The 12,875-nt window shown below is 34.0% G+C and overlaps 1 protein-coding gene across 2 annotated transcripts in view; it reads left to right on the plus strand.

Moving 5' to 3' along the window:
* Window positions 1–429: 429 nt before the first annotated feature.
* LOC105319440 (replication factor C subunit 1) overlaps window positions 430–12,875 on the plus strand; it is a 37,637-nt gene continuing 25,191 nt past the window's right edge. Inside the window, exons 1-10 of one of the 2 annotated variants that reach the window (XM_034471247.2) lie at window positions 430–550; window positions 2,852–3,259; window positions 4,903–5,053; window positions 7,170–7,354; window positions 9,883–9,990; window positions 10,368–10,410; window positions 10,655–10,743; window positions 11,123–11,323; window positions 12,297–12,395; window positions 12,600–12,779. In XM_034471247.2, the coding sequence (XP_034327138.2) occupies window positions 548–550; window positions 2,852–3,259; window positions 4,903–5,053; window positions 7,170–7,354; window positions 9,883–9,990; window positions 10,368–10,410; window positions 10,655–10,743; window positions 11,123–11,323; window positions 12,297–12,395; window positions 12,600–12,779 (1,467 nt within the window). In that variant the 5' untranslated portion in view covers window positions 430–547. The remainder of the gene's footprint in view (window positions 551–2,851; window positions 3,260–4,902; window positions 5,054–7,169; window positions 7,355–9,882; window positions 9,991–10,367; window positions 10,411–10,654; window positions 10,744–11,122; window positions 11,324–12,296; window positions 12,396–12,599; window positions 12,780–12,875) is intronic. The other variant, XM_034471250.2, reaches the window with a different exon arrangement.

A 12,875-nucleotide genomic window follows, 5' to 3' on the forward strand; every position in this document is an offset into this window, starting at 1 on the left:
AGCTGAACTTACCAGGCTTACAAGAAATTGATCTCAATCGTGTTTTGTGACCAAACCATGGCCAGATCCGGCTTCTACAAATAATGCAGATATTATCGGGATTATTATGCCGTATTGATTCCTTATATAACAAATATAACGCTTATGTTCTTTGCATAAGAGAAGGGTATATAAAGTTTGGTTAGGTTAAAAAGTTAGATGATAATTTTAAGCGATTTTCGGGAGGTTTTTCTGAACATGTAATCATATTCATAGTTGTTTTTTTCAGTTACTAGCATAGTCCTATAAAGAGCCAAAAATATATGGAGAAATTTCGTTTTTGAAAGGAAAATACTAGTACATTACCAAATGGAAATGTACAAATACTGTATATACGAATGTAACACCGAACCCATCGAAGCGCCCGGTCTAGGTTCCTGATTTAGTATTCTATTGAAATTTCCGTTTCGTAGTTGGCGCGAAATGAATTAATGAAATGAATGTAAACATGGTAAACATTCAGTAAATTATTTTATCAGTGTCTGTAGATCAACCAGTTTCTAAATCAATGGTAAGTTCCCTGAAGGTTTTCAGGTTAGCAAATACATATATGGACAACTTAACCAATTGTCGTGATCGTCATTAAATGAATGTAATGTGCAACCGAGAAAATTCGAACGAAATAATCTCTAGGATGGGGTACCGTTACCTCTTAACTTTGCAATTGGAAACCCTTGTTTTATATGGTTATACTATTAGAATTGATTTAAAATTGTTAACAAAAGTTATTTTATTATTGCAGAGACATGTGTCTGATTCTTGGAATTGTTTCAGCATTGATTAGGGCATGCATGTATTGATCATTTGATGTATCGTTTATCACGGTTTATGTGTTTACACATGGTTTATGACGCCCCGATCCTACCATTTTTAGATGTCTGTTTTTATCTAATTGTGATTTTCGTAATATGTAAACGGTGTGACCTTTGGACTGAATGCAGATTTAACACAATGCAGTTTGAATTTTGTACAACAATTTATTTGAAACGCACACAATAAGATATAGAGGATCAGCCTACTTAAATCCTTAGCCAAATTTTAACTAAATGTCTCTTGCTCAGTGTACATTATGATGTCATGTTTTGTACGTAAAACATACAAGTTTTGTCTTGAGAAATAGCCAAAGAGAGTTACATAATTCGGACAAAAATTTATTTCTTCTTTCATTGTTTATCAATTTAATTCATATGTTGACTACCGGTAATAAAATGGAATACTTTATTCAGTATCTAAGAGATCAGTTCCTTTATGTTGTTTTTATTTTCCACCTGATTAATTGGTAAGACATACGTAGAACTAGTCGTGTTTCTTGATTAAAGCACTATTGAAACTTATCTGGTTTTCACTTTAAGTTTTATATCCCCTCGCGCAACTTGTTGCGAGGGGGATATAGCATCGCTGCTTTGCGTGTGTATGTATGTGGGTTCAATCTAGACTCTTTAGCAAAATTCCAAGAAAACCCTTAAATGAATATTCATCAAACTTTGTACACTTCTATGGCATAGTAAAAGGACATACCCTATTGATTTCCAAGTCAATTGATTCAATATTTTTTAAATTATCGTAAAATAAAACAAAGTTAAAGCAGCAATTTTATATACGACTTAACAATAGACATTTCCAGTAATTTTATCTTGCAACTTGAAGAAATCGCTACTGTATGCAATTCAAATCAAGAACTTGATATTTTTTGGGATTTAAATCAAGTAAAGGTACAAAACCAAAAAACAAATGTTTTGTAGTATTGGAGGGTTAGATGATTGCCCATAGTTAAAAGTTGAAGCGGGCAAGAGATAAAAGTCATCCGATTTACGTCAAAACAGGCAGTCAACTTTTGGACAAATTTTCCTGTATTACTTATAATAGAACTAGCCAAAATTTTGAAGAGCCTTTGACAGATATCGCACATTTATCATGTGAAAATTGTTTCATATTAATATCTACTACTATGGGTTGACATACCACAAGCAACAAGAATTGTCCATCACAGCAGACTACAGATCGCTAGATCTTCAGCTACGTTTCATAATCATAAATGTATGCGGATCGTTTATGTATGCTCATATAAGAATGAATGTCACTAAATAAATCTAAATTATTAAACTTCAAAACGTGTTGAGTTTCTGATAGGAAAAGAAAACTGTACAAGTCTCCCCCCTCCCCATAGGAAAGTTTTTAATTTAATAGGGGCAATAAACATCGATAAGCGTCAGTCTATCAATGATCAAACTAACTTTTTAAAAACAAAATGGCAGCCAATATGGCGGTGCCCTGGGCTGGAAGAAATTTTTTTAGCCCATAGTACCGTTGATTCAACTCTTTTATTTTTCACTGATTTTCTTATATATACATGTCATTATTGCCCACCTCTTGCTGCGCTGACTATTATTTCCATCAATAAAAATATGACACAAAGAAATATTCTTAGGATTTTATATTTGTATTAGTGCCCTCATGCAAAAAAAAAAAAATATATATAGAATAAAAAAAAAATCCCTATCTATCTAACCTAATTTTTTCATCAGTGTTACCCTAAACACACAATTTTTTCTCAGGCCTAATCAATTGTCAACCTTTCAGTCATTGGATGTGCTTTTACATAAATTGGCAACATTTGTCCAACTCAAAGCCATAAAAACTAAGTTAATTGGTGCATACAAGGAAGTATTCTTTACATAATCCCCTATTCTGTCACTTTCAGGAAACTGAATACAGTTTAATCATTATCAAGGTCAATAGAAGTTTGAGTTATTGAGATTTAACTGCATCATATACAGAGCAACACTTTACCTACAAATATTCATTTTTGCAGGATCTAAGAAATTATTTCAGTGTGAAATCTTTCAAGAAGTCAAATGAGGGAGAAGAAACAAGCACTAAAAAAGAAAAGGAAGGGCAAGCTGAAAAGGCACTGAATAAAAAGAGTTCATCAAGTAGAGAAAATGGCTCAAAGAGTAAAGCTCCCAAGAACCAATCTTCGAAGAAAACAACTCCCCAGAAAAAAAATTCAGGGCCGAAAAAAGACAATGAGAAACAGAAAAAGAAAGTTTATGTGATAGACAGTGACTCTGACTCAGAGTTTCAGAAAACCTCTCAGAGAGACAAGCCACCAAGTGCAAAGAAAGAAGTGAGTAAAAGTAATAAAGCAAAGAAGTCCCAGTTAGAGGACAGCGATGATGAAGAAGTCTCTGGAAAAAATGGCAAGAGGAAGCGTCATCAAGTATGTAAAGCTTGTTAATAAAATCTATCTTCAGTTTAGGTTCTTTGCAGTTTGCATACACTAGTCATTAGAATTTTTTTTAAGGGGGGGGGGGTCTATTTTCTTGGGAGTTTTTTGGTACCGTTGGGCATTTGCGTGATGTTGATAATTGATGATATTAATAGCTCACCTGAGCTGAAAGCTCAAGTGAACTATTTTGATCACCCAGAACCACGAGGCCAATTTCAACCATACTTGGCACAAAGCATCTTTAGGCAAAGGGAATTTAAAGTTGTGAAAATTAAGAATAACACCCATTTACATGGGGAGATAATTAGGAGTTACTGAAAATTTTCAAGAAATTTTCAATAATCTTCTCAAGAACCATTGGGCCAGGAAAGCTAAAACTTATTTGGATGCATCTTCAGGTAGTGTAATTTCAAGGTTGTGAAAATCATTACTCCCGGGGGTAGGGTGGATCACAATGGGGGGGGGGGGTCGAATTTTTACTCAGGAATATATAGAGTAAATCTTTAAAAATCTTCTTTTCAGTCACCATTTAGCCAGGAAAGCTGAAACTTATGTGGAAGCACTCTCATGTAGTGTTGATTAAGAGTTGTGAAAATCATGACTTCTGGGGGTAGGATGGGGCTACAATGGAAGGGTCAAATTTTTACATAGGAATATAGAGTAAATCTTTAAAAATCTTATTCTCAGAAACCAATCAGCCAGGAAAGCTGAAACTTGTGTGGAAGCATTGTCTGGTAGTGAAAATTCAAGTTTATTCAAATCATGATCCCTTGGGATAGGATCTTATAATCTTTTTCTAAAAAATCATTTGCCTAGAAAAGCTATAACTTTAGAGAAAGGAACTTAGATGAAAGCAAATTCAGATTGTGTACATTCAAATTTGTTGAAATAAAAATCTTTAGGAGTAGGGTGGGGCCACATTTGGGATCCAGTTACAAGTACGAAGGAAAACATTTTAATTATTCAGTTTTTATTTAATTATATATGGATTTAATTATGTGCAGGCATTTTTATGTATTGATGATTATTTCAAATTGTTTAAACTTTGGCCCTGGGACGATTTTTGGGCCTCACAAGGGGTTCAGAGTTTGATGTAGGTTTATATCCTGTATATAAACAATTGCTTAGGGTCTTTTTAAGAACTGCAATGCTGAATGTGATATGACTATAAAATAATCCTGTTTGGGAAGGGACTTGATTATAAACATAAGAATATCCAGGGGGAAATGTTTTTTTTTTTTTATATAGGATCTACATGTATTATACCACATTGTCCAGATATTTTGTATTATGACTCCATGAAGCTGATTTTATCATGCCTATTGTTGCTCAGGTGAGCGATGTGGCCCATGGGCCTCTTGTATTTATTACATCTGTAGCTAAGCAAATCCTAACCATTCAGGAAAAACTGGCCCCCTTAAAACTTGATTGATTCCACAGTAACTGCAAGATTAACCTTATTTATAGAGAATATAGTGTAATGTATTTTAAGGTCAGTGTCATGGTAATATATAGGAGTATTTTATTATGCAGGGCAATTTTTTTAATTCTGTTAGTTTTGAAATCGTTGAGTGGGATAATTTCCTCTAAACAAATACTAAATAACTAAACTGATAAGATATTTCTTTGTATAGGTAAGTAGTGATGAAGAAGACGTAGCAATTTCTAAACATAAACGCAAATCAAAAAGAAAACTAGACTCGGATTCTGAAGAGGAAAAGGAAGTGAAAAAAAGGCTCAGAAAGGAGAGTGGGAAAAAGTCAAAGTCACACGTGAATGATTCAGGTTTGTAAAATAAGTAAACTCAAATCTTCGTTAAGTGTTTTACAGGTGACTTTTGAGGGATGAAAAAGAATCTTTAATGGTGTTCTGCACAGTCAGTTCCATGTATTTATTAATAATATAAAAAGTAATATGCATTTAAGTTGTCGTTGAATCTTTCCTTAGCTTCAGCAGTATAGCCCTCCTGAATTGGTACCTGTAAAATGCAAATGAAATATAACCAAAATTAAACAAAGCAAAATCTACTGAAATGCAATGAAACAAATCGAAATCAAACAAAAACGAAACCTACAGAAAAAAAGTGAATCAAATCAATCAAAATGAAATCAGTATTAAAACTATGTAACCATTATAATTTGCAATATATTTTATAGTGTATGGTTCGGAAGTAAGGGTCAGTTATAATGAGTCTCTTCTGAAACACAATGAAAGATAACAATTTTTTACGCATTTCTTGACCATCTATGATACTAAGCGGATGAGAGTCATTGACTCCCTCTGAATGGGACACCAGTTCATAAAATTTCGTTTTGGTAGATAATGTTTCGTTAAATGTTTTTTTTCTTGTTTTGCATTTTACATTTACCCCTACATATTTTCATGGTGGAGGGACATCTTAAATAATAATAATGGTTAAAAAGCAGAAGCAGTTGTAATTGCTTTAAATATATCTAAAAGAACCAAGATATTGTTCTAGGGCAGTGCCTGGGAAGGACAAACAACTGGTTGGGCCAATGGCCCCATGCTTCCTAAAATGATGGGGCCATTTTGAAATTTATGGGGCCGAGAAAAAATACAATGGGGTGGGCCATTTTTTAAATTAAATGTCATACATAACTGGAAATATTATCAGATTACGATAATACAGTCATCACATGCATCTTTGACAATAAAATTTATGTAAATAAATCCAAAATAAAAATGTGTTTGGATGTTTGTCTTTGGACAGAGATAATATGCTTTTTTCAAAGAATTCCTCTTTTTTTGAAAAACATCACTATAATCAAGGTTTTCTTCTTTGTTTAACCGAACTCTAAGAAGCCAATCAGATATTTTGGGTACCAAAGAATTTCTCTGCTTGGTTAAAAATACAGTTTTGCTGGAAATACACTCGTTCACAACTTGCATTGTGAAGGGCAAAGTGAGTGCATCTGTGCAAGCTGCCTAATAAACACAGGGAACTGCATAGATATCAATGTTTTATGTCCGTGGGGAAGTGAAATCTTATGTTAGATTTCATTGCCGGTGGCATCTCTACGATCAAATGGCGTTTCGATCATTCTATTGATGATTGCCGAAAACGCCGACTATGATAAAATCACAAACTATGAAATAATGCGTTTGCGCATTTTACGATATGATTGCGTGGCGCGCCGCTTGGCGCAGCACACCATGTGTGCATTGCGCCATTATTCGGCGGTATGCGCATATGGCGCGTGGCGCGGCCCCTTCCCAGGCCCTGCTAGGGTTATATATATATGGAGGGTTTTTGTTCAACTGTTGTGAATATTACCAGTTCCCATTCAGTTTGGAAATTACATGTATCCTCAAAATAGATGATTCTCAAATAACAGCTATTAACCCATGTTTGATTGTATGTATTATTTTACAAATGATTGATCAGTTTCTTAAATCTTAAAGCTGTCAACAATATGCATTTGGTGCCATTTTTTCCCTAATTTTACTGTAAATTCTTTATATTACGTGAGTATTTAATTGGCGATCTAGCTGTTTTGTATCAAATTGCAAGATTATAAATTTCGAACACAGAACATTTTATCTGTCCAAAATTAAGTATAATTTTATAAATGTTTTCTACACTAGAATTGTCATCTGACAGCATATTACAATGGGTTAGAGCATTAACTACTAAGCTTTAAGTCATGAGTTTGAGTTAGAGCATTAACTACTAATCTTTAAGTCATGAGTTCGAGTCCTACTGGGACTTGTATCATTTTACCTTTCCAACTAATTTTAAAACATTTTTTATTTTGGTCAAATATCATAAAATTTGAAAATTCTAAAACAATGAAAGTATTTTGATTATGATGTTCTTTCATCCATGTTAATATCAGCAGGTGTCCCATACCACCTTAAGGTTTATGACTTTTTATTACAGATGAGGAAAAACCTAAAAAGTCAACACTGGATATATTTTTGAAAACCCCTAGTCCCAAAAAACAGATTAAGGAGAAAGAAGGAAAGTCTGAAACGAAAGCAAAAACTCCTATTAATCCATTTGATTTCTTAGGAGGCGACTCGGTAAAGCGATCTGATAGAACAGTGGCAGCTAAACGCACGAAGGTCAGTCATTTCTACATAATATTTTGTAAACAAGATATTTAGATAACACCTTAATCTTGCATGTTCGTTTGGTGTACATGCTCGGACATTTTAGAATTAGTGACGCAACGATTTTCCAATTGCATAAACACATCCACGTGTGTCTTCATAATTTGATAGGTTGTTTTGATCCTGAAGGCACCTGCTAATATCATAATGCAATGTATTTTACACTAACTGGCACAAATAAACAGATGATTTTTAAATTTTAATTAATATGAGTCATATAAAGAGCATTATCATTGACAATTATATAAATTGGGAACGCTTTTTAAATGTTTTACTTAATTAAAGCATTAATTAGCACCTTCTGTCTGTATTAGCTTTGTCTGAAAATGTTGAACAAGCACGAGAGCCCCCAGTGGAGATTTTGCTTAATGACATTTCAACGCTAGAAAACCAGTGATAGTAGTTTTAACAAATAACCAAATACTGATATGTAACTACAGCTTAGAATCTCATCACTTGGTTTGTATTCAAAACAACAAACATCTTGATTTTGTTTAGAACAAATTAAGAAACATATGGTGCCATTGTTCAAGTCTGATCTCATATCTGTTTGAATTTTCTTCAGCTTCAGCATGGAAAAGATTCTCTCTGGATCAGCATTGCTGACAGGGATCACACAACAAGCTAAAGCTAATTTAGCCAGTTGTCCAAATCTGCATTTGCTACTAAATGGTTCCATAACTTTGGCCATCTGGCTCCAGAATTTTCAGCTCCCAAGTGGTGGTTGCTCTTCTTTTGGTGTTAGCTGATAGTCCAGAAATTCCTTCTGTAATTCATCCAAACTGCATGTATCACCAAGGATCTGGGGAAATCTTTTAGCAAGTTTCAAGATAATTCTTCTGATCTTATCACGTGACTGTCAAGTGTACGGGTAGTTTTGTTGGGCAGAACTTGATGTTCCTTTACATCCACTTACTGCTTTTTTGTGCAGTGCTGACTCTTAATGTCGTCTTACATCATACAAACCCCCTGATGAAACACTAAAGTTTGTCCCACACAGAGTACAAAAACACATATCCGTGGCAACACTACTAGGTTGTATCCATGAATGGACTTTCTTCTATTCATGCTGAAATTTACATGAGTATTTCTTTTTCTTCCCTTCAGGGATAGTTGGTCCTGAATTCCAAAGTATCCTGGCTGCCCAGCCCAGACATCGCTCAAATGCAATTGAATAGTTAAAAACAGGCATTTATATAAGATACAAGTGATATATACTCACCGATGAGTGTAGTTCCATTGTCGTTGTTATTCCTTCGGTTTTGTATACAATAGGGCTTTTTGTCATGTCCATAGAAAAATCCAGAGAGACTCTGAAATGCTTTGAAAGACAAGCGTTCTAATGACCCACGCTGTGAACCAAAATGGCAACTGAATTCGAATTTCCTTGCTTGCGGGAGAGTAAGTAGGAGATAAATATGTATGCGGGAGGTTTTCGTCTCCCGTGTGGGAGATTCGCTCTCTGTAAATGTAGATTTTGCTGGAGTCTCCCGCGCAATGGGGGAGGGTTAACAGGTATGTGAGAGTCATCCATGATGACAATGCACGTGTATGTTTTTAATTTATACTATAGCATTGAATCATGATTTTTTTAAGTATATACAGTCTCATAACTGCAGCGATGTGTACATACAAATTGAGTAACGCTAAAACTTCTGTGGTAGCATCCTCAGATAGTGTATATAGATTCAGATTTGTTAAAATCATCGTGATCCCAAGAGGCTGAGTGGGCTACAAAGGAGGGTTGAATTTTTATGTAAGAATAAAGGAAAACATTTTAACATCTTCTCAAAAACCATTAGGCCAAAAACCTTAAACTTGTGTAGAAGAATCCTCGGATAGTGAAGATTCAATTTTTTTTTCAAATCATGATACAATGGAGGGGGGTGAATTTTTGCATAGTTAATAAAGAGAAAATATCTCATTGTCAAAAACTAAAACAACCAAAGGAGTTGGATGTTTAGTGGAGATATTCGAAAAAAATCTTAATAAAAAAATCTACTCTACTTAATTGTCCGAAACTATGTTTTGCATTTGATAGCATTAAAATATTTTCATCAGTTTGCTGAGTTGAGCAATTTGGCCCCTGGGCCTCTTGTACTTTTATGAATATTGAGTACCTTTATGTCATTTATGAATACTTGATCAACAACACAAAAGATTTGAACATGTATCACGTTAAAAAAAAAGAGGTACATGCTGTGCTAGAATTTATTTTTGCCAATGTCTTCGCACTTGCGTTTGCACTAAAATAGGTATGGGCCAAACTCTCTTGTTCATTACTTGTAGGTATTATCTAGTTTACCAATTCTTATGATTTAGTTCATTGCCATATCAAAGTAATATGTTTAACTAAGAAATGTGACTGCTAGAATAATAAATTTTAAATGCCAAATGGACAAAATGCTCTCATTCAGAGATTTGATAATTGGTTTAAAATAATTGAAGTTTGTTAATTTGAAAATTGCACTATAATTCAGGAAGAGTCCAGCACGTCCCCTGTTGTGTACGACGTTGAGATGCATGAAGATGATGACTTCCAGAAAACACTTGACATGGCGGATGAGAGCAAACCCAAAAAAGTACGGGTAAATTTTGCATTAACTCTCAGGATCAATTTCAGACAAAACATTTTGTAATCTACTTGTATCATTTTTTTATTTCCTACATGAAGATCAGTTTAAAGATATAAAAAAAAGTGATTTGTATTTTTAATCAAGATTCTTTTTATGGTTAACGTATTAAATTTAAATGTTCGTTTTTTGACTTTGCTGCATACCTGCTTAACTTTGTTAAAATCCATCAGAATATTATTTGACATCCATTTTATTACCTGCAGTTTTTAAAAAATTGATTAAGATCAATGTTTGAATTAATGTTAGATTTCTGAATGATAATATTTAAATGGTACTTATGAGCAATCATTCTTTTATTTTAGTCTAGTGTACTAAACAAAATTTTTCAGATGAAAAGTGATGTCAAGCAAGCATCTTCTGGTTCATCAGACAGTGAGTTTGATTATTCATGAATTATCCTTGTAAATTGGTTCAATTCAAAATATGTGTGTAATGTTCTATTTCATTGGAAATATTGCAAAAGGTTTATACCTGTACATGTATAAACCTTTTGCTGGTGCAGTAATAGCTTGAACCAAAATAAGTATAAGAAAGAATTTTTCAGTCTCTGGACATTCACTGAGTTTGCAAATTGACAGATGAAATTCAAATCGTATTTGTCACCTTTCTGTGGCAGGCAAACCAAGTCTGGCAAGCAAATTAGCAGCCAAGGTCCAATCCAGTGAGGAAATTGATGTAATTCCTGATACACCGCTCTCCAGCAAGGTATGCACTAGCTGGTGTAGGGTACAGGTATATATATCACCTGTATCATGGCTGCATGTACATACTGTATACAGGGTTATTTTTGCCCCATGTTATTTTCGCCCTTTTTTACTTGCAAAGAGTTTCACCCCGTCTTGAATTCGCCCAAACAAAGTTATGAATAAAAAATATAGTTTGAAAAATAGGAATTTGCCCAGTCTTAAATTTGCCCCCGGACAACTAGGGCGAAAGGGGCGAAAAAATAAAATGGGGGTGAATATTTCCCTGTAAACATGCAGTAAACTATATCAAAAGTGAACATTGTGTCATCCTTCGTAGTCTTTAAACATTTGAAAGCAGCAATTTGGATAACAAAATAATGTAAGAATTGGATTTATAGAGTCAGTTTACAAAGATATCTGAGAAGAAAGACTCCCCGAAGAAAGGAAAGACAGTCTCGCCTAAAAAGACCGTCCCACAGAAGACCTCTCCTGTTAAGTTCACCCCCAAGAAGTCTCCTGGGTTCTCAAGCGAGGCAGCAGCCACACCCACATCTGAAGTGTCAAAAACTTCTAGTGCAAAAGCAAGTCCTACCAAAGTAGTAAGTCAGAGGAATGCAGCAGAGAGGCTAGCATTTTGTTAAGGTCAAGGTCAAGTAAATGAAAGGAGCCTATTGATTTCTGAAAATTGGGTTGTGTCTTTCAATGATGATTCATTAGTTTAGTTTTATAAGGTGCACTGGGGCGTAATTAAAGATAGACATAGTGAAGAGTGGTGTTTTTAAACTCATATTTATTAAATTTAAATGAAACCAATTACAAATCTTGAAATTTTTTACCTTCTTGACAAGCAAAATATTTAAACAATGAAATGCTCTCTTTGTTGATTAATGCGTGATATGAAGGTGGCGACATTGCAGAATTTTTTTTTTTCTGCAATGATTCATAACATGCATGAATCTTCAAAGAAAGCATTTTATTGTTTATATTTACATCTTTCTATTAACAAATTAATAAATTGGTCAGGAAAAGTGAAAAAAATTTACTTAATATTGTTTATGTACATCAATATGTTAGATAAAAGAAATAGCCATATCATCTTCTATGGAAACTTGGATGTAAATATATCCACAATACATACAGTCTTTAAAAACGGAATATTAAATGTTCTTGCATGACCTCTTCTTTGGTATTGGGAATACTTTTATGGGTTATGGAAAATCGCGAAAATGTTTCATTTTCTATATAGTTCTCTTATAATCATAATGTACATGAAAAGATATATCAAATCAATTATGACATCATAATGAATCTAGTACTAAAAAGACACTCTAGAAAATTGAATGATATGTTTTAATAATATATCTGGTTCATTAAAAACATTATTTCTAAATAAAAATATAGGGGTTAAATAAGTCATAGTATCTATAATAAAAAATATGAAAAATTTAACAGAATTAAAACAAATCAAGACAATATGAATGAGCTGAATACATGTTTAGTACTGATTTTGAGATTTTATTCCTGAACATTTGTAATGAAGAAGCGCTTACCATTGTTCTCTGCCTTTAACAGTCCCCCGACACTCCTTCCATGGCCAAGAAAGGTAGCACCTACCGCAGCTACCTGAACAGAGAGGGACCCCGGGCACTTGGATCCAAAGAAATTCCTGAGGTCAGAGTGGTGTTAGTTCTCACAGGATGCAACAGAAATAGCAAACATTGTGCTAACTTTGAACGAAGTTTTAGATTTAGAATTCAGAGGGCTAATTACTGGAGTATATGATTTTAAAAAAGTTTTATGTTTAAGTAAGAATCTAATTGCCATATATATAAAATTTGTTGTGTCCCAATTTATATGGTGTAATATTACATTCAGGGTGGAGAAAACTGTTTGGAGTCCCTAACCTTTGTGATCACTGGCGTATTAGAATCTCTGGAGCGGGATGAGGCCAAGAGTTTGATAGAAAAATATGGCGGAAAAGTGACAGGAAGTATTAGCAAGAAAACCAGCTATCTAGTGGCAGGGCGAGATGCAGGAGAAAGCAAATTAACTAAGGTGACGTAATAGCATGTATGCAGTATTGTGTTTTTAAAGGCCCAGCATGAAATGATTGGGAGATATTTGGCGGAATCATATGAATTCATAGCGATT

This window comes from Magallana gigas, chromosome 5 (genome assembly GCF_963853765.1).
Source record: "Magallana gigas chromosome 5, xbMagGiga1.1, whole genome shotgun sequence".
NCBI classification, from domain to species: Eukaryota; Metazoa; Mollusca; class Bivalvia; order Ostreida; family Ostreidae; genus Magallana; species Magallana gigas.